The following is a 26,940-nucleotide window of genomic DNA, read 5'->3' as shown; positions in this document are numbered from 1 at the left end:
GAGGCGGCGGTTAGCAGCTAGCTAGTATTTATGCTAATGTGCACATCAATCGTTATGTACTTATATTACGCTGTAACAGGATCTAGTGATATCCAACAGAGCTTCATTTAGCATGAAAGAATTATTGCACTGTATATATATATATATATATATATATATATATATATGCAGTGCAATAAGCTTCGTTCTTAGTGCAATAATAAGCTACAGGGACGTTAATCTAACGTCGGTAATATTAACTTTATTTAATTCAACATTTACGGTACAAGATTTACATCATACAGCCCATGTAGTATAATATTTTACAAATGATGAATTACAGCAAACATGTGCAATATATCCATTATTACAGCTCCGTGGGATGGCAGTACGGCGATATGGGTCCGTTCTTATTGTGCATCCATGGGTAAAGATAAACGCATGTATTGCTGAACACGTAACTTGAACGTGCCGGGCGGCGCGGTCCCGTGGGTTAGATGCACGTTCATAATGCAAAGGGAAATAACTCTCAGAATAACGTTATTAGCACATTTTTACAACTTGAGGAACTAATGTTTTTAATAAGGGCTATACAAGTGTTCATACTGGGTTGTTTATTTAGTTGTTTTTTTTAATTATCCGACGAGTTACAGACCACTCTTTCCCAATGTAAGTCAATGGGAAAAAGTGTTTCCGGGCCCAGCAACCTAGAGGAAGTGTAGTACTGCCGTTTGGCCACAACGAATATTCTCATCAGACTCCGGCGCACTTCCTGGGGGCTTGATTTTGTCATCATGCGCCATTGAGCAACTTGTTACAGGGTGGTTTAGGCTAGGTTGCAGCTCCACCCTGTGGACGTATTGTGCCTGTGTTATATATATATATATATCTGCTTCACGTAATATACCTCCGTTGTATGATTGCCTGCTCAGTGTGAATACATGGCGTTGAGACACAGCCTGACTTGCCTTGTTTATTAATGCACATACATCTACACACACAACTCTCATAGGAATGAATGAGATCCCGCCTCCCACGCTGTATCCAGTTCTTATTATACATCCATACTCTACACACGTTGCTTTGGAACAGCCCTCAATATGGCGGACCCTCCACGTGAACGCGCAAACGGAGGGGTAGGGTGTAGGGGGCGGTTTGGGAATGGGCCTACATCTCGCTTTGCGTCTGTTCGACTACATCGGCGGTCGATTACTTTTGCCTTGATAGCTGAAAGTCGTGTTGCTGGGTGGATTGCTCTGTAATCTTTACCTCGTGATCACCACCTTGTTTACTGTTCATCAATCAACGGTGAGGTACATCTGTTCAGAGGGCTTTTACAGCAAACCAGAGAGAATCCGCCAAAGACCGACACACACCGAAGAGGCTACCATGACCGCCCGGCTATGAGACATCTGGAGCCATGGCGGCTTGGCACCGGATAACCGCCCTATCTTCGCTGCTCCAAGTCGGGTTGTTATTGTTGTTATTTTCGACTCGGAGCAGCGGGAGAACGGTGGAGAAATGTCTCGGTGGCAAATTGTGTCAGCCCCCGAGACCCCCCGTGGTCCTCAGTAAGTGTTTTCTTCATTGTTTTTACTCTTGTTACTGTCTGTTGCTTTATAATTGCAGCCCGGCAACCAGCACATCAACAGCTAGCTACCGTGGGCAATATTCAAGATGGGCCAAACTCCCCTCAAAGTTTATCGTTCAAAGTTTACACCGCCTCTGACTCCCGTTCATCGGCTCTACAGCCAATTACATATTTCTGGGCTTTTTGTAAACATTATAACGCTTCATATAAATCTCAGCAATGTTCAAATTACTATTCGGCAATTCGGCTGTTATATAGATATCCAATGTGTGCATACTCGATTACAAACGTTTTAACTTAAGTAAATGTTTGGCCTGTTGCTTCATTTTCATCTTCCAACAAAACGCCCAAACATTGGTCGTAGAGAACAGTGTGTACCACTGGTTACTTACATGTCAACATTAACCTGAAGAAATTCTATTTCAATCATTGAAGTTGGTGCCGAATAGAAAAACAAATTCCGAAAATGTATTTGGTCATCGTTTGTTGAGAATTTAATAGGACTGTCAAGAAATGTATTTATATTTGTGAAAGTAGTCTGGCTCGGTACTGTCAGGGAAAGTATTTCGGAGAGCCCTTATTACCACACTAATGTGCACATATTTACATGATTAGTTAACATTTAACCCGTTTTTATTTGCATACATAATGCAGGTTGTTCTCCTCTTCAATGTGATGGTGTGTTTACAGGCAGAGCAGTGATCATATGACTTGAGTTATTCATGGAGCCAATCATGTGTCCAGATTACAGAGGAAGGCTCCATTTAACTTTGTCCTAAAATACACTTGTATGCCTTTTATTTAAATTTCAATCTATAATCCATGCTTAGAGCTATAACATTACCCCTAAACAGCTTACATATCTGCAATTTCTCCTCTTACACAACTCCTTTTTGAAAGGTTCTTGGGTTTAGAGCAATCTTATCATTGTTTACAACCACAGCCTCTGTCTGTCCTCATGAGTGTGTCATAAGAGCCTTTATAGCTGCTCGACCTACAGTGATCTGTTGCAGTTTGTTTGCTAAGGTGGTTATATACTTGTGAGGAAAGGTGTCTTGAAATAATTCTTACTTAACCTCATGTTGATGCTATTACAAACCAAGTTTCTGCAGATTGTATAACATTGTTTAAGTGGTATAACACACATCAATAGAGAATGGAAAAACACTTTGCTTTTCTTTACCTCTGTCGTGTCCTTTGATTTAATTATCAATAGTACAGTTGTTTCAAACTGCCATTTAACAAGCATTTGGGTGCTTATTGTCACTCAAATTAGTGCAATTTATAACATTCATAGACGAAAGCCTTTGAGCGCTTTTTGTAAGTTTGTCACATTAACAACCTGAAGGTTTTTTTTGTTTCCGATTTCCAGTCCACTTTGTAGAAGTGGTCAATATTTATCATGCTAGACCAAATTTGAACCTTTCTGATAAATGAACACTGACTCGAACTCACCCCATATACCACTTTCTTAATGTCAAATTTAAGCCCAATAATCAGGAACATCATACTTTTATTTCTTAAAGCACTGAAACAAATGACACATTTATAGCTTAACATGCTGCACAACCTTTTTTCCAAATTTGACCAAATAGAGAGAATACATCTTCTTAGTTTCATTCTTTCAAAAAAACTCTGATGTCTGCCTTTTCTCAATATTATTTATTTTCAATGTCAGTGTTTCAATCTATATGCATTTGCTACTGGGCATTCATCATTGAGAACTGGCCCAATACATGACTTTACAGCTTGGGATTGTTAACATCACTTCCTTAATGTTCCAGTGGGAGAAATGTGGCTTGCAGCAGAGCTAAGATGAACAATGGCAGGACACATATACAAGTACAACAATAAAGTATATTAAAAGATGTAAAAATAACTGAATGTTTTAAGATAGGATTGGACAGGATAATGTGATACAGTGCCAAATATAAGCAAAAGGTGCATGGGTGGAAAGTAGTTATTACCTTTTAAATCTGCATGTTTTTAAAAGCTATCTCTCTTGTCTTAATTCAAGTTTAGCTAAAAACAAGTCGAATTGCCATCAGAATTTATTATAATTTAAATCTATCCACATGTCATTTTGGACAATCTTGCAGTGGAAGCATAGTTACAGAATGGTGGCTAATCGCTAATCTTTTTTTTTTTGCGAACATGACTCTTTGCTAATTGCTAATGTGGCTCTTTTCTAATGTTACTCTTTGATAATGTGAGTCTTTGATAATTTGATTAATTAGGCTAAATGCTGGGTTATCTCTCAACTGCTTTTTTGAAAATGTACTAATCTGGCTCATTGCTAATGTAACTTTTGCTAATAAGGCCAATTGCTAGTGCAACACTTTGCAAATGTGACTTTTTCCTAATGCTAATGTGGCTAATTGCTAGTTTGGTCCTTTGTGAATGTGGCTAATTGCTAATGTAACTCTTTGCCAATGTTACTCTTTGCTAATGTAGCTAATTGCAAATATGACTTTGCTTATGTGACTCTTTGCTAATGTGGCTAATTTGACACTTTTGAGCCTAATTGCTACTGTGAGTTTTTACTACTGCAACTCATTACTAATGTTGCTCATTGCAGTTCCGGGGGATTTGGGAAACCAGTTGGAGGCAAAGCTGGATAAACCCAGTGTGGTCCATTACATCTGCTATAAGAAGACGGACTTCTTCACTTTGTGGCTCAACCTGGAGCTGCTGATCCCTGTAGCCATTGACTGTTGGATTGACAACATAAGGTATGACGTGGGTTTCTATGTGCACATAAAGTACTGTTTGTCAGTCAGATGTTCTCTCATAAAGTTTGTTTGTCATGTTTGCCATCAGAACAACAGAGAAATATGACGTTTGTTTTCCTGCCTCGATTTTATTTTGTGTGAAGAGATCACTAATATTACATTTTAGAATTATTGAATGTTAATCTGGGTGTTATTTTTCTGCAATAAGGTGACCCTAAAATGTTTCACCTATGCTGTTTATGTAGGAATACAAACAAAAAAACATTCTGTGGGGCAAATTCCAAAAGTGCAAATCCCTGGAGGGGTTGTTAACAGGATAGAGATGGGGTACATGGGTTCAATGACCTCTGCATGAACAGTTATCAACCTACATTGGAAAAACAGACCTTTGAACCCCCATTAATCAACAAGGTACAGAAGGAAACAGAGGAAGAGTTAGCATTCCTTAAATGTGTCCATCACCACTCACATATTTAGCCATTCAACTTATCAGATCTTACAAAACGTATTAGAGCATATTATTATATGGCTTAAATGGTGTTCAACTGGGACAAAACCCTGTAATTCTGAGAAGATATATTTTGTATTATTGTTATTTAGACCTAAGAAACTACAAAATCTCCTTCTTAAAAACATTGTTGTGCTTTTTTTCAATAATATTGAATTGTTGCTCTGCTCCCTAATAATACAATGTGCTTTTATTTATCCAGGCTGAAATGAGCTAAATAAAGGAGTTCTCATCCAAACAATGATAAACATTCAACAGCAGCTAAAGGATTGGTTATCTTGGGCAACATTGTGAAATGAGGGCAACCTGAGAAGACATCTTGTGTAACTGGCTGATCATTTGACTGGCTGGCATGGCATTTTAGCAGTTGCACAATAGTTCATGTAAAGCTCAGGCTTCTCCTTAGAGTTAGGGAAACACAAACCAGGAATTAGATTGTATGATTTTGTTGTTGTTGTTGCAAATACAGTTGAATTGTCAACTGTTTTTTAAATAATTGAGCTATAATTTAAACATTTTCATTTAAAGTGAAATCTTTCAATATAAGTGCACTTATGATTCAATACATGTTAGTGTTTTTAGGTTTAATCTTGAAAAGTCTTGCTCATAATCCTGTTAACTAATAATACTTTGGGCATAAAGCTATCTTGGGTAATGACGCTTATAGGATAATGCTAAAAGTATTAGTATAAAGAGTATTATTATTATTATTAGTAAGTAGAGACGAGCTATTCATGCAGTAACCTGCCTCGGTGGTGAAGTCACACATTATCCATCCAAAGAGTTCTGACATTACCGGTCACGCCAGAACTGAAATCCAAATATAAATGAAACCATAATGTGCTAACGGGTTGTGTAACTCCTATAACTATTCTGGGTCTTTTTTCCTGGGATATTTATATTTTTATAATTTTATTTAAGTTTTGAAAATTGCAGTTCCCATAATATACATTGGTGGCTGAAGAGCCTTTATGGATGTAAATAAGAAGTTTAATGTCGAGTCAGACCATTTTGACATTGGATTATTTTCATACCGAAGAACAAATATGAATGTGACAATATTCTTCGGCAAATTCTGCAGGCATTGGATCCCTGGAAAGTGTAAGGTTTCTAAAACATGTGACTATGATTTGACTGATTTATGACTGAAGTTAATGGCGAGGCAAATTGCAGCTCACTTAATTCCCATGAGACATGAGTAATTCTATGGGTTTATTCATGTTGAGTTGCGTGCCGTGAGGCTAAATGGAACTCTGAGTCAGTTGACGATGTTTAGTTCAATAACATAAATCCACTCTGGCTAATTTAACTGAACTAAGAGCTTCAACCTACCATATTTTTAAACATATCAAAATGTCAGTCTAAGGCTTTTCTGCCATCAGCCGGGCTCCTCCTCTCCTCTTGCCAGTGTGTCCTTGCCGTAACCAACACAACCACTAAGCTTTATTAGAATTATTGTGCGATTACATCCATAACACAAAGTAAAACCACTTTTAGCTATTAGAAAAAATGTTGGCAACACTAACAAGGACACAATACATATTGTTTTTCAAGACTTTGTTTTATATGCCAATATTTGCCAGGAAACCGTACCTGGTGGCAGACAGAATTGCAAAGTGATAATATGACCTTTAGGGAACCAATCAGAATGCAGATGGTCTCATTATTCTATAGCCATCACATTGTGCGATCAATATTACTTTATGGTACTTAGTGAAGGAACTTTTTCTAAATCCTCTTTGAATTTTCTATTAAATAAATTAACCAAAATGCAGTTTATGGGCCTATTAATTAAGAGTTTTATAGCTTAAAAAAAAAAAAAAAAAAAAATCTAGATTTCATTGCACGACACTTCGTTTTACACATCCTCTTTCACATGATGAATCATCATCAGTTTTCGAGTGAGGGAAGTTGTTGTCACACAAACCAAGGATGTGGGTGATTATAAATGGGAAGTGTATCTGGGCCTTGTAGTAAGATGTATCTGTGAGTGTAAATGCATTTGGTTTACCAAAGAAGTAAAATTGACGTGTGTGTGTGGTAGGCTTATCTACAACAGTACCACACACAGCAGCTCGTCCCCCCCGGGTGTGGAAATCCGTGTCCCTGGATTCGGACAGACGTATTCTTTGGAGTATCTGGACCCCAGTAAACGTAGTGTGGGTGAGTAAAAGGTCCAAACCCGTTCTTGGGAGAAGTAGGGACCAAGCAAAATGTCCTTGCCTTTTAATGGGTCCTTACTAGGGTAGAAAAACAAGAATGAAATGTGTCAGGGAACTTTTTTTGTTCCTAATGTTTGTCTTTGTGTATTTCTCCTAGGCATTTATTTCTTCACTATAGTGCAGGCGATGGTAGAGTGGGGCTACACCAGAGATGATGATGTCAGAGGAGCGCCCTATGATTGGAGGAAAGCCCCCAGTAAGCCACCATGCACAAACTTATATTAAAGGTCCCATGTCATGCTTTTCCGGTTATTACCCATCCCCTTGTGTGTTATGAAGGTTTTTATGCATGTAAACGGTGTGCAGAGTCAAAACCCTCAAAGTACACCCTGTAGCGAGTAAAACTCTAACACAGAAAATACCTCCCCAAAACGCCTCGTTGGAGAAACGTCATCATCCATTTGATTCTTCCGGGTACGCATGATGTCATCCGTACCCGGAACGAAATGGACCAATCTGTGGAGCCGTTACGTTAAGCCCCCGCTGATTGGTCCAAATTGACCAATCCACGGACTAGGGTTGCCAGAAACTGACCATGATCAAAATCGATTATTCGGCAGCCCTGGCGAATAATAATCGATTATTCGACCCACCCCCCCGAGGATTTCTCCTCCCTGGCTGCAGGCTGATAACAGACAGTTGGGATCGTGGGGAAATTCTCTCTGCAGACCCATTCTCACAGCGTTTATCAACCTTTTTCTTACTCAATATCAAGCCACACTTATTGTTTTTATTTCTGCTGTGACTTTGTGTGTGCTCAGGATGAGTTTGGCTGTGTATCGCTAAACAAGGAAATCACACCTCCACGGAGCTCAGCGCGATTCACAACGTCCCGACTGGTCCCGACCAATCGGAGCACACTGGGCTCACAGGGAGGGGGGGGGGGGCAAGAGCTGCAATGAGCCGTTTAGTGGAGAGAGTGAATACACATAGTTTACAGAGATGCTGTATGCGAAACCAATGTGAGTTTGGAAAATTGCACAGTATAAATCTATTCTAGTAGACCTCAACAATGGAATTATGATCAGTGGAAATGGCCATGACATGGGACCAGAGATGGGGTCGTTACTAAAAAAAAAGTAATATTACTTTAAAAAAAAGTAATATATTACACTACTTCGTTACTCTCTACATAAAGTAACTCGTTACTTTGCTCGTTACTTTACTCGCAGGGCCGGCCCGCCCCTCCCTACAGGCAGATCACGCAGACTGCGGCGCACCTACAGTGTAAGCGCGCCACAGTTTTGCCTCTGCGGCGCACCTACAGTGTACGCGCCACAGTTTTGCCTCTGCGAGACTCCACTTGCCCCCCAATTACTATTGCATGAAGGAAGACATAACACAAGTCTTTATTTTTATATGCTCTCAAATAGGCTACCAGCCACACAACAAGCTAACAGTCTGTGAAACGTCAAGACACTAATTAATGAAACCAGTTCAAGACGCATTATTCTTATCATTCTTTATGAGCGCAGTAACGGTAAGGTATCTAATTACTTATTTATTTAGTATTCCATAACTTAGTAACAGAGATGGTCAAACTAAAGTGGTAGAGACAGAATTCCTACAATGAAGCGGGACATTGAACTGTTCACCCGTGAGAGGGCGATCAATAAAAGAGAGCGAGCGGCCCCGTTGAGGGAGTTCACAGATGACTCATCCATGTTTATGCAGCACTGCTGCACGTGGAGATGTGGTCTCGCAAGTCGCGCAGATTACATAGGCCTACATGTATATAAACCATAGACTGTAAACCTGCGGCGGAAACCCCTCTAGTCTGTCAGTGAGTGTGATTATTTTATAAAAGTAACGCGTGTCGGGGCAATGTTAGTAACTGTAGTGTGATTACTGAATTATAAAAGTAACGCGTTACACTACTCGTTACCAACAAAAGTAATATTATTACAGTAACGCGTTACTTTGTAACGCGTTACACCCAACTCTGCATGGGACCTTTAAAGCCCTGGACCGTTAGCCTAAATTATGAGCCTTCACTAGTAAAACCCAAATGACACTTCCTCATTCTTGTCATTTAAAAAAATGATTTATTAAAACAATCATGAACTAATTTATAATTGGAGAACCTGTATGTGGTTTGTCCAGATGGAAATCATGGTGGTTTTTAACATGTCCCTAGAGAGTTTAACAAAATATATATTATAAAACATATCATGAGGGAAATAAGATGTGAACACCATGGATGAGCAAACACAGAACACACAATCAGACAGCCACATACCCAAGGAACGAATAAGGGCTGCACAGTCAGGGCCGCCGCTTGCGAACAGGCAAGGCAGGCAACTGCTTGGGGCCCCGGACCAGAAGGGGGCCCCCAAAGAAGGTAGATTAAGAAGGTCCACAGCAACGACAACATGAAACACCCTTTAATTTACTGCAACAACATGTCGGGAAACCCCTTCAAGGCGGCCCCATGCATAGAGCCGTAAAATGCTGCTTCTTATCTTAAGTTTTGTTGCCTTGCTGCCTTGGTCCGCTCCAGGGGGTGGGGGGGGGGGGGGTGCTGTCGGCTGTGCGTGGTGATGAATAGCTGGTTCGAGGGGCCCCCAGTGAATGATGTTTGCCTAGGGCCCCCACAGACTCTAGTCGGCACTGTGCACAGTTATTCAAAATTCTATCAAAATTGCAAAATGCACTAGTGTGATATTCAAATTGCAGTAGGTACAATATTTGTTAAATGCTAAATAAGTGTTTTAGTTGGGGCTTTCCATAACATAAACATAACACTTCTAGCAAATGAGAAGTTCCAGAGAAGAAGGGGTATATTGCAAGCTGAGTCTATATGTGCAACAACCATTACTGCCGTTTCTACTAAGGCTAGTTACAAGCTAACAAACTACATGGAGAAATAACAAATGCTAACTAAGCTTACCATTCTGATATGTCTGCTTGTCACACATTTTGGTGCATGAAACTATCCCTGCAGATCACGAGCCAGCTGCGGAGAGGCATGCCGTTCTTTTAATGTGGGAGAAGTATGTTTAACAAATAATAGCTAGTCCCATATTTCACATACATGTTTTTGTATTAAGTTAAAAATATATATATATTTTTCCCAGACAGACGCATAACATCTAGAAAAAACTGGATGCTTGACAGAATACTCAAAACTTAAAAATAGGATCATGCAAAAAATATGTTTTGAGCATTAATTATTCTATTTTAATCTCTCAAATTAAGCACTCCAATATTGTCCTACCCTTTAAATTGTGTTCTGTGCATTGAGGCGAAAATCACTACTTTTAAAGGGGACCTATCATGCAAAATACACTTTTTGATGTCTTTTATACATAAATGTGTCCCCGGTGTGTCAGGGAACTCACGCAGCGTCAGAAAATAAAACCCTCTCTCTTTTCCTCCGTACCCAAATCTCTAAAAACGAGGGAACAACGGAGCTGATCCAGATTTGCGTCCGATATGACATCATATCAGCAATGCAGACCCACAGCACTATCAGAAACGTTGCTATCAGAAACAATGCCCGACTGTTTTGGACGTAATATGGTCGGTGTATGTTTACATTAGCATCGCTAACACTCGGCGCTAACCTGTACTAGAGAGCATGTGTGTGAAAAAGCAGGAAATAAAAAGGAACTCACCTTGTGGTATAACCGGCAAGAGAGAAAGCTCCATACTGTTTGAGAAATAATCCTTGATAATCCATGATATGGCGTTTCATCACGGCAGATTCTGCCGGTAGAATCTCCCGCATGAGCAGACATAAGCTCCGCTCCTATTTTGTATACATTTTTTTTTTTTAAGCTTTATACCCAAAATCAGTGCTTTTGAAACAGAAAGTGAAATAGAGGGATATGAGGCATGGCTAGAATGGGTGATCCGTTTGGTATTTTGAGCAAAAGACTTCATAGACATGTTTTTATATATCTAAGACCTATGCTATTGCCTAAAAATAGCATGATAGGTGACCTTTAAATCATTTAGCAGGCATGTTAATTGGTTTAAGAAACATTCGCATCTTTCAATTTTGTAAGTCAGTGTGAATGTCTTTGTACATTAGGAGGAAACCAAACAAAAACAACTGTTCCAGCCGGACGGTTTCTAATTTCTCTAATTCCCCTCCTCGACTCCTATCCTTGTGTCTTGCGGTATAATGAGACAATAACAGGCTACAGATATACACACACATATTTATATATACAATTTCAGAATCATACAAGTAAGAGAGCACACACACACACAGCTCCTAAAGCATATAAAATATCAGGCTACAGCCATTGTGTATTGTATTATGTGAAGCACTAAATGGTTTTAGAAAAATATCGACTCTTTGTTTGTAGATATCTACTAAACTAAAGCAATAACATACCAATTGTAACAGGACTGGGCAGATAAAGAGGTAGTGCAGTGTTCAAATCCAAAAAGACTTACCAGCTTTCCAAAACGTTTCCTTACACTGGGAGCCTCCATGTGCCACACACAACTGAGCAATTCTGTGTGCTTTGTCTCCCTTGAGGGAGTGATTAGCACCAGGTGTGAGGTCTCCACACCTGCTCCTGCTAATTGGAAGAGGGTGGAGCCACCTGTTGGGAATGTAGGTGCCTCCCACTACCCTGCCTCTCAGCCCCTTACACAATAAAGAGAGTAATGCAGGCCTGTTATACTGAGTGATATATATTATACACACTGCTCTGCTTTCTGCACGGACCTCACAGCTGTTCTCTCTGTAAACATCGCGTTGTGATGAAAGCAGTTAATAAAATAATATCCAGGGGATGCATGCAGAGCTGTCATTGGCTGAGATAAGTCCGGCCGTGCGTCACGACTCTTTGAAACATCTCTGTTGCCGGAAATACATCCACGGAGGATCCGCGTTTATAGCTCCTCCAGAGAGCCTCCTCAATGCTCGATGCTCGGTCCTCGAAGTGCATTTAGAGAAATGAGATGTCCTTCAACATGGCACGCTGAAATCCATTTCCGGGTCACTATCGGAGGACCGAGGAGTCGAGGAGGGGAAATTAGAGAAATGAGAAACCTTCATGGACTTTTTGTCCTTTTATTTTGAGAGAGGTGTTTAAGGTAGTGAAATCAGAATGGAATTTCCTCTATCGGGCCACATATTTGACCTGTCACACTCTTGTTGCAGCCCTTTATCTGCATACCAGGAAGTAATAAAACAAGTGTTGGAAGTGCTCCAACCTAAAAATTCCACAGCGAGTGGGGGAACTTTGTTTACTAATCTTCTTTGTTGTGTGTCCTTTCTCAGATGAAAATAAGGAGTATTTCCTGGCGCTGCAGAAGATGATTGAAGAGATGGCGGAGAAGGCAGGAGGGCCCGTGGTGCTCATTGCTCACAGCATGGGCAACATGTACACCCTGTACTTCCTCAACCAGCAGCCACAGGCCTGGAAGGACCGATACATCAAAGCATTCATCTCTCTGGGATCACCGTGGGCCGGGGTGGCCAAGACCCTCCGGGTGCTCATCTCTGGTAAGAGATAGAACTGCTTTGTGGAAACTGTTTTGCTTATGTAGGGGGTCTTATCTAATCTAAAAACTTATGTTATGCGATCATTGCTGGACAGTAAAGACCCTCAAACGTTTACATATTTCTCATTGGAAGTTAATGAGTGCTGTTTCAAATGATTAGGAAACAGCCGTTGTTCCTCTATAAGTTTACTTTATAGTCGGACCCTGTTGCTTAAAGGACAGTTACATCAGCTCCTGTGTGTTGGTAAATGTTTTTTAGGAAGCCACACAGTAAAACTCTCCTTTATGCTCAGTTTCACTTCTCTGTCACTGGTTTCTTTTCTCTGTTCCTGCAGGTGATAATAACCACATCCCGGTGATCAGCCCGCTGAAGATTCGCTCCCAACAACGTTCTGCTGTCTCCACCTCCTGGCTGCTGCCCTACGCCCACTCCTGGGCCAAAGATCAGGTGGGTTTTTTGGCCACCTGTCTTGGCTTTCCGAGTTTTCAGTATAGCATTGGAAACTTCAAACCTTTATTTATAATTAACGCTCACAGAAGTTAGCAACTTACTGGTGAATATAGTGAAGCACTTAGCTATAAAGCCAGATAATTTATTTTCTATGTGAAAAATAAATCGTAATAAATCATATTAATGGGGTTTAAAAACCCAAAAATATATAATATTTAAAGTAAGATTAAGCTGATTGCAAGACAGTGATATATAAAGGAGTCTTAGATATGTCCTCTTAATGTCATCCAAGTGCTTCCCCTTTATCAATTCATAGTAAAAGACAAGGGCAAAATAATAGAGAGGTAATTATATAAATATACATACATATACAATCTGAGCAACAGCACTGAGCAACAGTTATGTTTCTCCATCCATCACCAGGTGTTGGTGCAGACCCCCACCACCAACTACACCGTGCTGGACTACCAGCGCCTCTACAAGGACATCGACTTCGAGGACGGCTGGATGATGCGGCAGGACACGGAGCCACTGGTGGCCGACTTCAGACCCCCCGGCGTGGCCGTCCACTGCCTGTACGGCAGCGGCATCCCCACGCAGGCCAGCTTCCAGTACACTGACAAGTTCCCCGACGTGGAGCCCACGGTGGTGATGAGCGACGGGGACGGGACGGTCAACCTGCAGAGCGCCACGCAGTGTGGCCGCTGGGTGGGGGGGCAGAAACAGCCCGTGATGTTGAAGGAGCTCGACGGGAACGAGCACGTGGACATGCTGCTGAACTTCACCACCGTGGCTTACATCAAGGACGTGCTGTTCTCCCCATAATGCTGGCAGGAAGTGACACGTCTCTCCGGACAGTGACTGCTAATGTATTCTTGTGTACACCACTATGCTTTAGAAAACATTGTTACATTTAAAAGAAAACTGATTTTAACTTAATTTTATATACTGAAAAATCTGAAAAGTTGACTAATGAAATGTATTGTCAACAAATTACACATAATTGTATTAGGTTAGTTGATATTAGGTTCAACATAAAGGTAGGGTAGGTAATTTTGGAGAAACCAGCTCGAGTGCGCTAGAATTTGAAAATACACAGCCGGAAAAAATCTGCCACTTCTTTACAGAGCCCCTCCTCCAACACACACGAACGCGCACATGACCAATGAGGGCACGAGATAAGTTTGTGCACAGCTGGAAGGCTGACAGGCAGGTAGGCCATCCAGATACTTTAGCCGGGCCGGCTAAAATGATTGGTCGTGCTTTTTACAGTACTACAGCTTCCACAGATGACCTTTTTATATGGATTTTTTGTCAAAGCACTTAAGATATTCATTGCTATCGGGATGTTAAGAGCATTCCATGGAATATAACAAAAAGTGTATCTCGAGCCAGTTTCTCAAACTTACCTACCCCACCTTTAATATTATTGCTTTTAAATAACAGTTTTTATTGTAATAATACAATTATGTGTCATTTGTTGATAATACATTTAATTAGGGTCAACGTCTCAGTTATGTCAGCTTTAATTATACAATGTATGTTAATGTCAGGTTGTTTACTGTTGAGTAATCCTAAATACAATGGCTTTTATATTGTTATAAGCTTTTAAACCCAAGATTTTACCTACTAAATCTACAATAGGACGTGTATGTACAAGTCAACCAGGGATATACTGTATGTGCCACTTTCTTAGGTTATTAATCAAAGTCAGATGATTTATTCATGTTGTGAAAGAGATTTCTGACTCTAATGTATTGTAAGGCTCAACAGTAAAGCATATACAGCTTTTCTATAGTTCTAAGTCACGTTTCAGTGAGAGGCTATTTGTTGGAGTCAGTGTGTTGCAATTTGTGCATACTTTAACCTGCCGCTCTTTCTCTTACGTTACGTTTCAGTGCTTTTAGTAGACGTTCGCTGATTAAATGAGTCGTGTGCTGAATCTGGGATATGGAAGCTGGTTTCAGTCTGGTTGAAGCCACTCAAAGTTCAAATAGCATGGTTAAACAGTTTTACACTTTAAAGTCCACTTACTGGCTTTTCTATGAGCTTTCAATCGCATCTCACAGTCTTAATTAAAAGTCAGCTACTTTTATCAAGTATTTAAAAATGAATATATATTTTTTGTTGAAGATTTTTTGCCTTTAATTTGACCGTACAGGCGAAGATAATCAAAAAGAAGCGAGATCGGATCAAATCCTGGGCTATTGATACTTTTTTAAAGAGTTTAAACGAATACATTCATTTCAAATTCTACTCCTGATTTCTAAATGACCAAAAACAGAGAGGTAGGGAGAGGCTATTTGTTGGAGTCAGTGTGTTGCAATTTGTGCATACTTTAACCTGCTTTATTAAGCTCCTTCTCTTAACTTTCCATGTTCTGTACAGTATAAGTGGTTCTGCACATACGTTGTGCCTCCACGGACTGAATTTACACAGGCACAAATAAGGGACATATTCTGTTCAATTGGATATTTTATTTGCTGTTTATCATTTGTAATTTTTCTCTTTTAAAAGTTCCAGTGCAGAGTTTTGTCCTTGTGGACCAGCAGTCAGAGTCTCTTTTGCCCCAGTGATTGTTCTGTGCCATGCGGGGCCCTGAGGGCCACACCACTGATACTCTGCTATGAACTCTCATAAATGTGTCAAACTTTTGTTGCCTTCTATATAGTAAAACATTTCAAATATCAGCTTGACTTTTCTTTTAGTGCTCTAGGACAGTAGTCGGAGAGAATTGTCATTTTAACTTTATTTAGTGACGACTTTTTCCCTTCATGTGTTCATGTCTGTTTGGGAACCACTATTGAGGTTTCAATACTGATAAAGTCCACAACTTCCCTTCATTGCGGCTTTCCACCCTTTGAATGTGAGGCTTCTCACACATGCGTCATGATTCTCGAAAAACAAATGTCAGTGACATTCACCTTTCTGGACCCTGAACTATGGAAGCCTGTTTGCGCCACAACTTATTATGACTTACTATCTCATTATCACTCACCATCTAATTATTATGACTTACTTTCTCATAATTATGACTTACTTTCTCATAATTATGACTTACTTTCTCATAATTATGAATTACTCATTATTATGAATTACTGGATACATTTTTTTCTTTTCTGTGGCGCAAACGGGCTTCCATACTTATCACATCTCGTAGCATTAGCATCCCATGTGCAAAGAAGTAGAAACCAGTAGCAACTTTATTTATATACATCTTTTTAAAACAATGCATATTCTTATGCCATAGAATGGTGCAGAGATGAGTCCCAAAACCCGTAAATCAGTACGCATTTGAGCACTTAAAGTTCCCTTGTCTCAAACTTAATGTTTCTTTGAACATGTTTTTGGTGAGATGCCTGAAAAAGGTCTGTGGTTAACAAGCTGAGATTTTCACATTTTAATAATAATAATAATAATTACACTATTCCTGAATATCCAAAACTTCATAAAAACAGCGGTTGCTAAAAAGACAACTGACTGTCATTATGCTGAACATAGGCCGCCTTGAGTTTAGCGGTGGTGACGTGAACTCACGCGACGGTGATGTAGCTCCTTTATAGCCTAACTATTGCTTTTTACTTCTGCAAATTTCATTTATGCTTGGAGTGGTGTAAATATGCGGAGCCTACAAAAAAACATCACCACTGCACCACTCTAGGGAGCCTTGATTGTCATTGTTTGGACCTGCCACATATCTGCCAGCAGTGTCAATACTAAGAGGGTTTAAGTGTTCCAGCTCTGTAGTGTGTCAGAAGAAAACAGCTGTCAATCTTAGGACTTCAAGGTTTTCATGTATCCACTCAGGGCTTCAGAGGGAAGCGGAAGGTTTTGTTTCCTGTTCTGAAGCGCAGCTCCTCGCAGTCCAACTGCAGCACGAATGGTCCTTCTTCATGGTTATCAACCAGACTCTAACAGGAAGAAAGGCAGACTTTGATTAGCATTGACATTTAGTGCAAGATCTTTTGTCAAAATTCCTGTTAATGAGTCAAAGTCAAGTACTCTTACTACCCAAAGTTAGTCAGTAGTGTTCAGCACAATTCACATGTAGACCATAGTATGATTTATTGGTGTTATGTAAGGCATACATTACACCTATACTCTACCTAGACAAGAGGTCAACTGTTAGTAGTTCAGACCTTTTTTATATCGCTTAACAGAATATTGGCTGATAATGACCACACTCTTGGGTTACATGGTAGAAAAAAATAGATCGGTAAATAATGCCTTTTGGCTCAGTCAGTTTGATTACCTGTGTTCAAGTTACTTTAGGCCTACATTTTTTTTGTTATCGTTTATTTGGCAGGGACATGGACAATGCACAGCAATGAACACTTAAAACATTCAAATGTGTCAAGCGTAACAGTGCCAGATTTAGCTTTGAGCTCATTTCCATCCGCAGTCCCTCACATAAAACATTTAAGAAAATTACATTTTACAAACATAGAAAAAACAAATACATGATATACAAAGTGCAAAAGAGCAAGAGCAGCATACACAAGTATTTATGACATGGTGATACAATATAGCAACTACGACATATAAAGTGCAACAGGAGATACCCCTGTGTTAAAGTGCATTTAGCGGTGATTACACGTCTGTTTGTTTCTCAACCATTCTTTGAGTTGCCCTTTGAACCTATTGAGAGTGGGACAATCCGTATCTCAGTTGGGAGGCTGTTCCACAATGAGCTGCCTTTAATTAGAGGACATTTTGTCCAACAGTGGTCCGTCTACTACGGTGGACCTCACAGTCTCCTCTGGTTTCTGACCTAGTGCAGCGTCCAGTGTGTTTTCTGTGGATGAATTCCCCTAAGGGAGGGGGGGCAGTCCATGTAAACATTTATTAAAAAACATATACTTTTAAAAGACATAAAATTGGCAAAACATAAGTTTACTATCATAAAATGTCAACCGCAAATAGAGTACTTCTTGTAAAATTTGGAAGATTACTTCTTTAAAGGTGGGATAGGTAAGTTTGAGAAACCGGCTCGAGATACACTTTTTGTTATATTCCATGGAATGCTCTTAACATCCCGATAGCAATGAATATCTGAAGTGCTTTGACAACAAATCCATAAAAAAATGTCATCTGTGGAAGCCGTAATACTGTAAAAAGTACAACCAATCATCTGAGCCGGCCCGGCTAAAGTAACTGGATGGCCTACCTGCCTGTCAGCCTTCCATCTGTGCACAAACTTATCTTGTGCCCTCATTGGTCATGTGCGCGTTCGTGTGTGTTGGAGGAGGGGCTCTGTAAGGAAGTGGCAGATTTGTTCCGGTTGTGGATTTTCAAATTCTAGGCACTTCAGCTGGTTTCTCCAAAATTACTTACCCCACCTTTAAGGGAACATAAAAGGATCTGGGTTCTTCTTCCAACGTTTGAGAACTTTAAGTCCACATAAACCCTTATTATAAAACAAAACAATTAACATTTAGATAAATATGTACGTAAAATATTGCATAAAAGAGGATAGCATGGCTACTGTGTGCCAAAACTAAAGAGATGCCTCAATCAATATATACATAGTAGAAAAACCAAATCTACTTTAGTAGTACTACTACTATTGGAAATAACTCTCTGTAGGAATATAACATTACAGTACCACATTCTATTAATATCATAAAACTGCCCAAAGGTACAATAAGGTCACTGTAAATGTATTCTGTACTCATAATAAGTTCCCATTAGAAATATTATAGTGATACAACAGCAGATTAAAGAGCTCCGTAGGGTCCTGTTAATCACGTTTCTTTCCATCGTGACCCAACCCAAGAGGGTCTCTTTAGATTTGAAATCTTTTGCATGAACACACGTTTTTGAAAAGGATGCATTACTCAAGAATGATGCTTTTTAACAGCTTTATAATTATAACACATATACTTATTAGTGCTTTCTTTGTGAAAATCTATGTAATAGAGATACCTGTTAAATGACCCCCTTATATGTTGGCATTTATATATTGTCAGAACATTGGAATGATTTAAGATGTAAGAAACAGAGTGGGGTCAGTGTACCTGCATCCCCTGAATGCACCCCTCCTTCATCTGTCCCGTCAGGTCTCCAGCACACCAGGCCAGACTCACATGGAAAGAAGGATCCTTCAAAAACAGACCAGGGTGGATGTTAGGTTTACAATCATTTATTGAATAGTAATTATTTTTTACAATAAGTCATATGGGACAAACTGGGTGTTTTAATGCAAAAATACACCTGTCCTATTAGCTCAATATCTAAATGTAATTTAATAGTACCTAAACAACAGAAAAATACTAATTCAAACTTAAAGAGTGACACACAAACTGGTCTTGCTATATATTTCAAAGGATAAAATGTGTCTCTCAGACAGTGACCTTATAGAAGGTGTCCAGGTGAAACTCCGTCATGGTTTTGTCCACTTCATGGACCAGGTCCATTATCTGAACATGCCCAGCGCACACCTCCATCCCCAGAAACGTCCTGCGGGGGACAACACAGAGAGATAAGATATTTCTCACAGACACATTAAGAATTAAAATGTATACTTGACAGATAAGTCAATAACTTTTTTGCAACAGTTAAAACTGAATGTGTAATGTAAAATGTTGATATATTATCGAAACTGAGATCTGAGACTAAGTATTCTTGGGGATTTTTATTATTTTGTTGGTTTAGAAATTATGTTTTATTTGTTAGGTTTTCCATTTTTTATTTGCATTATCATCAATTTTCAGTTAATGCTTTCATACAATTGTGATATTTTATTATAATTATCGTAATATGGCTTAATTGTTGTATTTTCATGGTTTTAAAGGCTGCATTACAGTAAAGTCATAAGAATTTCTAAATGTACCAGACTGTTTTATTATCTGCCTTCACCACTTGTTCCTTATATCCTAATAAGTGATGAATATTTATCAAAATACCATTGTGTTAAAAATATGTGAAAATACCAATGATCAACTCAGCCATAATGTTGCTGAACCCATATGGAAGCATTTGGTCAAAACAAATTGTGATATTTGATTGTCTGCATATCAGCTAGCCCTAAGACTATATACCTAAAGACCTATGACTGAATAATACCCACACACACATATATTTTTGTTTATAGCTCATTTGCCAGTGACTTACAGTAGTTATACGTGTATACAGTATATGATATTAGTGAGAAAGGAAGATAATTCAAAGCAGTGTCTGTACCTGGTAGGGCTGCTCGATTATGGCAAAAATCACAATCTCGATTATTTGGGTCAATAATTGATATCACGATTATTAAAAACGATTATCCATTTACTTTGAAAACATCAATATATTGGAGATTTTTTTTTTGAACAGTATGTTTTTAACAGTTAATTACCCTGAACTTTAAGTATAACTCAACTGAAAAACCAATACAACATTTTTTAAATTTAATAAAAAAAAAAAAAAGGTAATAATATTAATACAAAAATAATCGTTTTATTTCGATTACGTTGTTTTCATAATCGTTGCAAGCCATACTCGTAATTGCGATTAAAATATGATTAATTGAGCAGCCCTAGTACCTGGTCCTCTCAGCGTTACAGTAGACCCTCAGTCTCCCTGCTGTGCACAGAAACCTGGAAACAAGAAACACAGCATGGACACATTTCCACCAGTCAGATTCTGATGCAACTTGACTATCTTTTATCAACGATGTTCTCTATTCCACTTACTCCAGTGCAAGTTATACTGCTGCTGCATACTGTATGCTGTTTTCCTCACCTTACCTGCAGAGATCCAATATGTATATTGTTTCATTGATTACCTATGCCTGCACTCTCTTCATTATTCTTGTCGTACTGTATGCTAATTACTTCTCTCACACATGCATTTTCACAAAAACATTTTTTATTCAACTTCAGACTGGTAGTGCAACTGTGAAAGCGTAACCATTTAAAACAAGGTTTTAGTACAAATGCATGTGTTTTGGGAAGTAGCGAGCATAGAACTGAGTAAATGAGACTTGAATTATACCCAAATGGATAGATTGATATATATTTCTGCTTTTGTTAAATGCGGCCAACATTTTCTTGATTTCATCGAGACTTTTCTCAGTTTTTATATTCTACGTTAACAGTGGAGGCTTTATGGGTAATATTACTGAAAATGTAAGGATTTTTTGTCACAATTGAAATACTTGTCCTATAAATGGCTTCCTGTACATAGTGTTCCTGTACATATGTTCTGCAAACACACTGGTGTTAAGCAGAAAATAAATGAACAAATCAAATATGAGTTTCTTTCGTTGTATGGGTATTTGAGCTTACCTCTTGCAGTGCATCAGACCTGCCTTCAGGCTCTGGGCGAAGGGTTGGATCCAGTGGTGTCTGAGCACCACCGTCTGAGACAGGCTGAGGTGGAACTCCTCCTGCAGGGTCAAAACCGCTCCATGGGCACTGGCAAACGAGAGCAGATCCTCCAACAACTCCATGAACTCCTCCTCAGGATGGTCTGATGTGCAGAGGAGAGAGAGAGAGAAGGTGGGTTAAATCAATTAGAATGAAGTCATTATTACCAGCAGCAGTATGGTGTGTTGGTCTTACATGGTAAATAAACGTAACTGGCCCAGTTGCCTCTCTCATGTTTGAAGGAGCGGATGCGTCCACCATGAAGGGAGCTGTCTTCAGTCTCTGCGTCCTCTTCATCTGGAAACATGGCCAACAGGCAGCCAGGGAGAGGAAGCCTAATGAAACACACACCGGTGAGACCATAGGTTCATTCTCAAGGGGTTGGCCAGGAGAAGAAGTTGAATACATATTTTATTTTTAAATAAATTACCTACTTTTGATCATATGTTACAAAATGTGTTTGCTGCCTCATCCTGTATATGTGCTGTATGTTTCTCTGTCTTGTGGTGTTGGAATGTAACTAGGTAAAATGTCTCAATATTTGTAAATTATGCCACTTTCAAATTTAATTATACATTTTGTAGGCACGTTTTTTTATTTACTACTTTTATATTACAGCTGTTACTTTGCAGATTAGGATGACTAATACAAAATATAAATCTATTTATAAACTATGTTATATTGTTGAGCTACCTAGAACTATATACATGTAAATATACTCAATTAAACCCTTCCTTAAATAAATGCATCAATATTTATAATACAACAATTTATATAAAATAGATATGGTTCTAAAATGGGCGATACACTACATAATGAGTGCTATAACTTTTGCTACGTTAAGCATATGCTAATACTTTTGTGCTTTTACCCGAGTAGCATTTTGAATGCAAGACTTCCATTTGTACTAACTTTTTTACACTATAGCACTGCTAGTTTTACTCAAGTAAAATATCTGATAACTTATTTCAGTTCTGCAGACCGACACATTGACAAACACACACCTTGATTTAGGAGCCTGCTGCTCAATTTTGTGTTTCTTCCTCGCTGGGCCACCGTTGTTACCATCCTCTTCCTCTTGACACTTTCGAGAAAAACTGTTGTTTTCATCAGTCGGTACTGCGTCCTCACTTTCCTCCTCCGAGCTGCTGCTGTAGCAAACCAACATCCTGTCATGTGTAATGTTTCAGAGCATAGCGAAACTTAAATACACATGTACATTTGCTAAGAGACAGATATTAATTCACATACATATTTAAAGTTAAAATGTAGGCTACAAAACGTATTTTTAGCGGCAAATGACAACCAGTCGGCGAGTTGTCAACGCAGTCCTGCGCTTCCGGTGTAAATAACCTTTTGTAACACAAATGTTGTTCCCAGTGAAACGCAGCCCTGGCTCAAATGAGTTCCCCTTTCAGAGGTTTGAAACGATATGCATAATGAAATTGAGAAATATGTCAAAATGCATGTTAGCCCTCACAACATTTAAAAGAGGTGACAGCTACTGGTGAACCGAAGAAGAAGAAAAATAAGAAATACCCTATTTTAAAGTGTTGTCTAATAAACATTCACTTTCATATGTTATTCTTTATGACTTGATTTGCGAATACATTTGTTGAATGGGGAAACGTTTACAGAAGTAAAAGCCAAGAAAACCAGGTTCTGTGTGTGTGCGTGCGCGTGTGTTCTGTGAGCATGCCAATGAACTATTTGTTTATTCATGTTCCCGTGTGCGAGCAGGGGCTCAGAAGCTAGCTGATAGCTAGCTAGCAATTTACAACAAAATGCATGTGTTTTCTATTGCTGAGAGAATGCCTTAGGAGTGTAATAAATGTATACGTGAAACGAGACCGTTTATCTGGCAAATTGGTAAACCGTGAGAGAATTTTCACCAATTGTTATGACCAGCAAATAACATTTTTTCCGGCCCCCGGAGCACAGTGCTCTAACAAGAGACCATCCAAGCACCGTTTGCGGATGTGAAGAAGGAACCTAATGTTATTCGGGGGAGCAACGCTAGCTAACATACTGCACTGTCATTTTATCGGGGATATTTTTACAGGCTTGACTGGACTCCACAGGTATGTAAATGCAGTATTTATCATCGCTGTTAACATGCACCACACACTAGCTAAGGTGTCTCTGCTGCAGTAGCTACTGGACTGTTATTTTCCTAAGGCTAGTCCGTTAACGTTAGCTCTTCCCTGCGCCTCTGTGGCCGAGTTAGCATGTGGCTAGGCTAGCTGGTTAGCCTACTGATCTTTGCCTGGAGACGAACAGGCAAATGTTCCACTTCTTTTTTTTTTACACGCGAATCGTTGAGCATTTGGATTTCTACTTAATCGTTTGTAAAAATAACAGGTTTAATAATCATGTACATTTACGACTAAGCGTTAAAGTGTGTATGTTAATGAATGGTTCAATGCTGTGCAATTCTGCGTTCACGATGCACATCTCAAGTTGTCTGAAATGGGATTATTACAGCAATGTCAAATGCAGTACATGTCATTGTAAGGATGTTTTTCACATTACATGTCTTGTGGGTGATTCATTATGACTGATGCAAACAGGCTTTCAACAGTTTACCTCTTCTATATTTGCTACTAGTAAACTAGATAGGAAGAATCTGCTGTGTTATTTGTCTTGAGGGGCTGCCTGCATAGTCTTGACCCAACAGTTACCTAATATTGCAACACAGATCACAGTACTTATAGTAAGTCATTATTAATAATTGTGAACGTTTAATCCTGCAGAGTTTATCAAGAAAAATCATCAAAACTGATGTAGAAAATTACATTTGCAATCTTGAACAACAATTTTGAAAGCATTCTGCTACAACAATATATATATATTTTGACCATGGTATACTGGCAGTTTGATCAGTGGATGTTGTAAATATAACATAATTTTACATCTTTGCTTTTGAGTAGTAGCTCCTTTGATTGCACATTGATGTTCTGTCTCACCTTAATTATTTTGTTCATACAGTTACCAGTTAAATGCCACAAATGAAGTCAAAGTAGGAGGATTACTTCCATCCCTCCACACAAGTCAGATCTCCACTCCTCTGGACAGTTCCACTTGCTGAAATGGAGTGAGTTTTTTTTTCAATTTTTTCAAAACACTCTAAAGTCTCAGCTAATTGTTTAAATATGTTTCAATCTCCATTTCTTACCGCAGTTGGGCCGCACCGGCTGCCAAACTGAATCCCTACTCCCGAGCCCGCATGCCCGAGGCATGGCAGCAGCATGCAGTCACTCCACCTCCAGTCGTCCACACCATACCTCCATCTGCTGAGAACGCATTGGGCTGTGCAGTGTATGGCATCGTACTACAGCAGGATGCTACGTCTTTACAGCAGCCGCAGCAGACCCAGCATGGACAGCACAGCCAACACAGCCAACAACACAACAGTCAGCAGCATGGAGGGGGGCAGCTCAGTCAGCAGCAGCAGCACCCCGCCCAGGCCCAGCAGAGCACCCTGCAGGTAGCAACGGAAGCAGGACACAAGTGCGGGGCCTGTGGACATGATATCTCTCACCTGGCCAACCCACACGAGCACCAGTGCATGGTGAATCAGGACAGGTCATTCCAGTGCACTCAGTGCTTGAAGATTTTCCACCAGGCGACAGACTTGCTAGAGCACCAGTGTGTTCAGGTGGAGCAGAAGCCGTTTGTGTGTGGAGTTTGTAAGATGGGCTTCTCTCTACTCACCTCTTTAGCGCAGCACCATACGTCCCACAACAGCACCAACCCAATGAAGTGTTCAATATGTGAGAAAACCTACCAACCCGGTTCTTCTGGCAACACCACGCCCACCTCAAATACTCCCCAGCAGCCCAGCAGCGACGGGGCATCGGCAAGCAGCAGCTCATCCATTCTACCGTTTCCCTCGGCGCGAGACCGGCCATACAAATGCTCCGTTTGCCAGAAGGGCTTCAAACACATGTCAGAACTCACGCGGCACGAGAGGGTGCACACGGGCGAAAAACCCTTCAAATGCGACACATGCGACAAGGCCTTCAGCCAGTCATCCCATCTCCAGCACCACCAGCGGACACACAGCAGCGAACGGCCGTTCAAGTGCGCCGTTTGCGAGAAGAGTTTCAAGCACCGCTCCCACCTCGTGCGTCACATGTACGTGCATTCGGGCGAGCACTTATTCAAATGCAACTTATGCGAGCTACACTTCAAAGAGTCGTCGGAGCTTCTCCACCACCCCTGCCATCCGCAGGGTTCCCGGCCGTTCCGCTGCGCCACGTGCGGTAAAGGTTTCAAGCGTCCGTCTGACCTCCGGCAGCACGAGCGCACACACTCGGAGGAGCGTCCCTTCCACTGTGACGAGTGCCAGATGAGCTTCAAGCAGCAGTACGCACTGGTGCGCCACAGACGAACGCACAAAGACCCTACAGACCGCCCGTTCAAATGCAACCTGTGTGACAAGGGCTTCATGCAGCCCTCGCACCTCCTCTACCACCAGCACGTCCACGGCATGGACAACCTGTTTAAGTGCGCCTCATGCCAGAAAGAGTTCAGCCAGTCTGGAGAGCTGCTCAGACACAAGTGTGGCGAGTCATCTAACACCTCGCCAGACAAGCCGTACAAGTGTGACGTTTGCGGTAAAGGGTACAAGAAGAGTTCTACGTTACAGCGGCATCAAAACTCTCACTGCCAGGAGAAGCCTCTAAAGTGCTCCCTCTGTGACCGCCGATTCCTGTCATCTTCAGAATTTGTCCAGCATCGATGCGACCCGTCCCGAGAAAAGCCGCTGAAGTGCCCTGAATGCGAGAAACGTTTTAAATACTCCTCGGACCTGAACAGACACCGGCGCGTGCATACAGGGGAGAAACCGTACAAATGTGGCCACTGCACCAAGGGCTTCAAACAACGCGAGCACTTGACCAAACACACGAGCACACACTCCAGAGAAGGGCAGTTTAAATGTGTTTGGTGTGGGGAGCGTTTCAGTGACTTAGGCTCTTTGCAGGATCACACAGTGCAGCACACAGCAGAAGGCGGTGGTTACCCAGTGCCAGAGTGCTTATAAAGACTTTTTCTCTTAAACAGACAGTCCCCAAACTGTTGTTGTCCTGTCCATCCACATTTTCAGGATATGATTATTGCATTCATTACAACATCAAATGTTTGATGCTTTACTTTTGTTCTGACCCTGTCAGATATTTTCTTTTTTCTTTCTGCACTTTTTTTTTCTTTGTTCCACATCTTTCTTTTATCCCTCCTCTCCTCATTGCATCATTACATTACATTGCATTTAGCTGACGCTTTTATCCAAAGCGACTTACAAAAAGTGCGTTCGACCAACAAAATACAAACTTGAAGAAAACAGAATCATATAAGTACATCAGGTTTCATAGAGCCAAAACATTTCATGTGCTACTCAACTGGCTTTAGATAAGCCAGTCCTTTATTAGTATATAAGTGCTTTGTTAGTAATTCTATCGCTCGAAGTGGAGTCGAAAGAGATGAGTTTTCAATCTGTGCTGGAAGGTGTGTAAGCTTTCTGCCGTCCTGATTTCAATGGGGAGCTCATTCCACCATCTTGGAGCCAGGATAGCAAACCCACGTGTTTTTGCTGATGGGAACTTGGGTCCCCCTCGCAGCGAGTCGTTTGGCTGATGC

At 40.3% G+C, this 26,940-nt stretch overlaps 3 protein-coding genes across 6 annotated transcripts; 2 read left to right on the top strand and 1 right to left on the bottom strand.

The window, feature by feature from the left end:
* Window positions 1-1,157: 1,157 nt before the first annotated feature.
* Window positions 1,158-15,639, top strand: pla2g15 (phospholipase A2, group XV). The gene is made up of 7 exons (XM_034205865.1): window positions 1,158-1,550; window positions 4,149-4,302; window positions 6,855-6,973; window positions 7,130-7,228; window positions 12,275-12,499; window positions 12,834-12,946; window positions 13,373-15,639. The coding sequence occupies exons 1-7, from the start codon at window positions 1,400-1,402 to the stop codon at window positions 13,772-13,774; spliced, it is 1,263 nt and encodes a 420-aa protein (XP_034061756.1). The 5' UTR covers window positions 1,158-1,399; the 3' UTR covers window positions 13,775-15,639.
* Window positions 15,640-16,057: 418 nt separating this feature from the next.
* usb1 (U6 snRNA biogenesis 1) lies at window positions 16,058-22,815 on the bottom strand. Of its 4 annotated transcripts, none has more exons than XM_034205868.1 (8): window positions 22,305-22,699; window positions 21,496-21,635; window positions 21,220-21,403; window positions 20,476-20,529; window positions 19,303-19,408; window positions 18,967-19,050; window positions 18,117-18,202; window positions 16,058-16,860 (listed from the first exon to the last, which is right to left on the bottom strand). In XM_034205868.1, the coding sequence occupies exons 1-7, from the start codon at window positions 22,466-22,468 to the stop codon at window positions 18,161-18,163; spliced, it is 774 nt and encodes a 257-aa protein (XP_034061759.1). In that variant the 5' UTR covers window positions 22,469-22,699; the 3' UTR covers window positions 16,058-16,860; window positions 18,117-18,160. The 4 variants fall into 4 exon arrangements, with proteins under 4 accessions (XP_034061759.1, XP_034061760.1, XP_034061758.1 ...); XM_034205869.1 differs by lacking the exon at window positions 18,117-18,202 and having other exon boundaries at window positions 22,305-22,451; window positions 22,552-22,628; XM_034205867.1 differs by lacking the exon at window positions 18,117-18,202 and having other exon boundaries at window positions 21,496-21,597; window positions 22,305-22,815.
* Window positions 22,816-23,001: 186 nt separating this feature from the next.
* LOC117539625 (zinc finger protein 319-like) lies at window positions 23,002-26,725 on the top strand. The gene is made up of 3 exons (XM_034205864.1): window positions 23,002-23,381; window positions 24,289-24,394; window positions 24,481-26,725. The coding sequence occupies exons 2-3, from the start codon at window positions 24,390-24,392 to the stop codon at window positions 26,345-26,347; spliced, it is 1,872 nt and encodes a 623-aa protein (XP_034061755.1). The 5' UTR covers window positions 23,002-23,381; window positions 24,289-24,389; the 3' UTR covers window positions 26,348-26,725.
* Window positions 26,726-26,940: the final 215 nt, after the last annotated feature.

Source organism: Gymnodraco acuticeps, unplaced genomic scaffold, assembly GCF_902827175.1.
Source record: "Gymnodraco acuticeps unplaced genomic scaffold, fGymAcu1.1, whole genome shotgun sequence".
Classification (NCBI taxonomy): domain Eukaryota; kingdom Metazoa; phylum Chordata; class Actinopteri; order Perciformes; family Bathydraconidae; genus Gymnodraco; species Gymnodraco acuticeps.
The sequence above is the reverse complement of the archived record's forward strand: the minus strand, read 5'-3'. Positions and strand labels throughout refer to the sequence as shown.

Excerpts from the sequence above, each read along its gene's own strand:
- usb1 (XM_034205866.1), bottom strand. The coding sequence starts at position 22,468 with ATGTTGGTTTGCTACAGCAGCAGCTCGGAGGAGGAAAGTGAGGACGCA. Across the intron at positions 19,409-20,475 it reads TGTAACGCTGAGAGGACCAG|GACGTTTCTGGGGATGGAGG; the intron begins GTACTAGGGCTG and ends TGTCCCCCGCAG. Across the intron at positions 16,861-18,966 it reads GGTGCATTCAGGGGATGCAG|AGTCTGGTTGATAACCATGA; the intron begins GTACACTGACCC and ends TCTTCCTGTTAG.
- pla2g15 (XM_034205865.1), top strand. The coding sequence starts at position 1,400 with ATGGCGGCTTGGCACCGGATAACCGCCCTATCTTCGCTGCTCCAAGTC. Across the intron at positions 4,303-6,854 it reads TGTTGGATTGACAACATAAG|GCTTATCTACAACAGTACCA; the intron begins GTATGACGTGGG and ends TGTGTGTGGTAG. Across the intron at positions 6,974-7,129 it reads CCCCAGTAAACGTAGTGTGG|GCATTTATTTCTTCACTATA; the intron begins GTGAGTAAAAGG and ends TATTTCTCCTAG.